Below are 2160 nucleotides of genomic sequence, written 5' to 3'. Positions count from 1 at the left end.
CCGATTTCATTAAGAGCTGATTCAGGATCAGTGTTTCCTATAAATATATAATATAATGAATCAGCATGACTGAGACCGAGACTGAGACTCTGGCCGTTGCTCAGTGTGATGGTGCGTGTGGTGTGGTGTGTCAGGAAGCTCAAGTTCTCGACAAGGGTCCTGGATTTAAGTGCAGCTTAAAGTGGGGTAAAAAGTGGACAAAAAGAATGAAGAAAAAAAAGGAAGAAAAAAAGAAAAAAGGTAGTCGTGTCTTTAAGCGAGAGAGACGCAGTGCTCGTGTTGCGGTTTTGGCCTGGTGTTGGAAAACAGCACCGTGTTCAGTGAAGCGCTCGAACACACAGCTCGGGATGGGTTAAATAACATTAAAATAAAGAACTACATTTTTTTCCTTTTTTTTAAATATAAAACAAAAAACAAAACAAAAAAAATAATAATAAAATAAAAAATGATAAAATCTTCCGATGCTGGAACAGGGAAGAGGAATAAATACGTTCCTTCCATTGATAAATAAAGTCAGCTGATGATTGGACGAGTGGGAAATCAGGCTCAGCATGGGGACCTCTGACCCCCAGATCCACGACGCCGCTAGTGGAATGCCTCTCAGCTTCAACAGGAACACACACACAGGAATAGAATAAATGATGAGCTATCTAATAAATAAAAAGGGCAGGTCCGACGCGCAGGGGTCCCGCTGCTGACGCCGTCAGGGAGACTTACTTTCTTCCTTCCAGAATGGAAACGAAAAAGAAAAAAAAAAAAACAATTCGGCAAGCAAGAGCGTAATACTGTCCATGCCACTCTGTCAGAGCAATCCGAGAAGAAGGATAGGAGTATCTTTCCAAAAATATAATTTAAAAATGCACAAAAAAATAAAACACAAGACGAACAGCAACAGAGGCTACCCATAGGTATCTAGTTTGTTTTTTTGTTTGTTTTTTTTTTAAACTCCTTTTCTTAATTTATTAAACTATGTTATGTATTATATACAAAAGAAGAAGAAGAAAAAGAAAAGAAAAAAAAAATCAACAACAAGAAGCAAGTTGGATTTTGCTCTTTTGGACGGTGTCCGAGGGAAGGTGGGAGGAGGGGGTGGGGGGAGAAGAAGAAGAAGAAGAGGAGCTAGAGGAGTTATTGCTCGTTACCGCTAGGACAGACGTCTACGTTGCAGCTGCTAGACGGAAGCACGGCTTGGCTGCTTCCGACGTTGTAAAAACGCACCGTAAAATGCACCATGGGAAAGACTTTCCAGAGAGAGAGAGAGAGAGAGATAAAAATAAAAGAATGTTTTCGACCCGCGTCCGTGACGAGACGCGTCCGTCCGGTTCTGTTCAGGTAGCACCATTCGTAGCACAAAGTTCACGCCCCCAGCCTTTTTCGATCGCAGCTGATCTCGATATGCGGTGCCGCGGAGGATGTCCAGATCGTGACGCGCTTGCACCGATTCGCAGCGCTTCAGAACGTTCCAACAGGTAACCAGATCACCAAAAAAATTTTAATCTGAATAATACAAAAACGGGAAGATGAAAGACGGATCAGATCGAACTGAAACTAAAGGCAAAATGCGTTTCCGTGTTAGGAGAGACAGAGAGAGGGAGAAAGGCGGTGTACATTCAATCAGCCAATCAGAACGCTGCTCTGAGTGAGGCGGTGGCCTGTGCTCTGGTCACCTGTCGGATTCTGGCAGGGCTTCGGTAGTGGTAGAGTGGAGTGGATTGGTATGGAGGGTCGGTAGTCGTCGTTGCTGGGACCGGACGTGTGCGCGTGCTCGTGCGCGAGTCCGTGCTACACGCGGCGTCTACGAGCTGAACGCTAGCTTGACGCTGCAGGAAGAGTAGCCCTCGTCGCTGGCCAGGCTCTGCAGGCTGCTGTGGTCGTCCAGGTCGCTGGTGCTGGCCGTGCTCACGCTATCCAGCTCTCCATGGGAGAACTCGGTACTCTCGACGTCCACCTCGATCTCCTCTGCGTGGGGAAAGAAAGGGAAAATTTATTTTTTTTTAAAATTCTATTCAGAATTCTGAAATCCTCCACCACGCATCGTGAGCTTCGTGCAGCTACTGAAACTCTGAGAAGAGAAAAGTACGCGGACACGTGACAAAAAAAAAAAGAAGTAAATCTGCGAGTGAAGGAAACACCTTCAGGAAGTGTGATGAAAAGGGCGTA

General features: G+C 45.4%; 1 protein-coding gene across 4 annotated transcripts in view; it reads right to left on the bottom strand.

Annotated features, from left to right (window-relative positions):
- Positions 1 to 403: 403 nt before the first annotated feature.
- mxi1 (max interactor 1, dimerization protein) overlaps positions 404 to 2160 on the bottom strand; it is a 16719-nt gene continuing 14962 nt past the window's right edge. For all 4 annotated transcript variants that reach the window (XM_053676586.1, XM_053676585.1, XM_053676588.1 and 1 more), the window contains one exon: positions 404 to 1959. In XM_053676586.1, the coding sequence (XP_053532561.1) occupies positions 1796 to 1959 (164 nt within the window). In that variant the 3' untranslated portion in view covers positions 404 to 1795. The remainder of the gene's footprint in view (positions 1960 to 2160) is intronic.

Source organism: Ictalurus punctatus, chromosome 27 (assembly GCF_001660625.3).
Source record: "Ictalurus punctatus breed USDA103 chromosome 27, Coco_2.0, whole genome shotgun sequence".
Classification (NCBI taxonomy): domain Eukaryota; kingdom Metazoa; phylum Chordata; class Actinopteri; order Siluriformes; family Ictaluridae; genus Ictalurus; species Ictalurus punctatus.
Note: the sequence above shows the minus strand (reverse complement) of the source record. Positions and strands in the feature narration are given on the sequence as shown.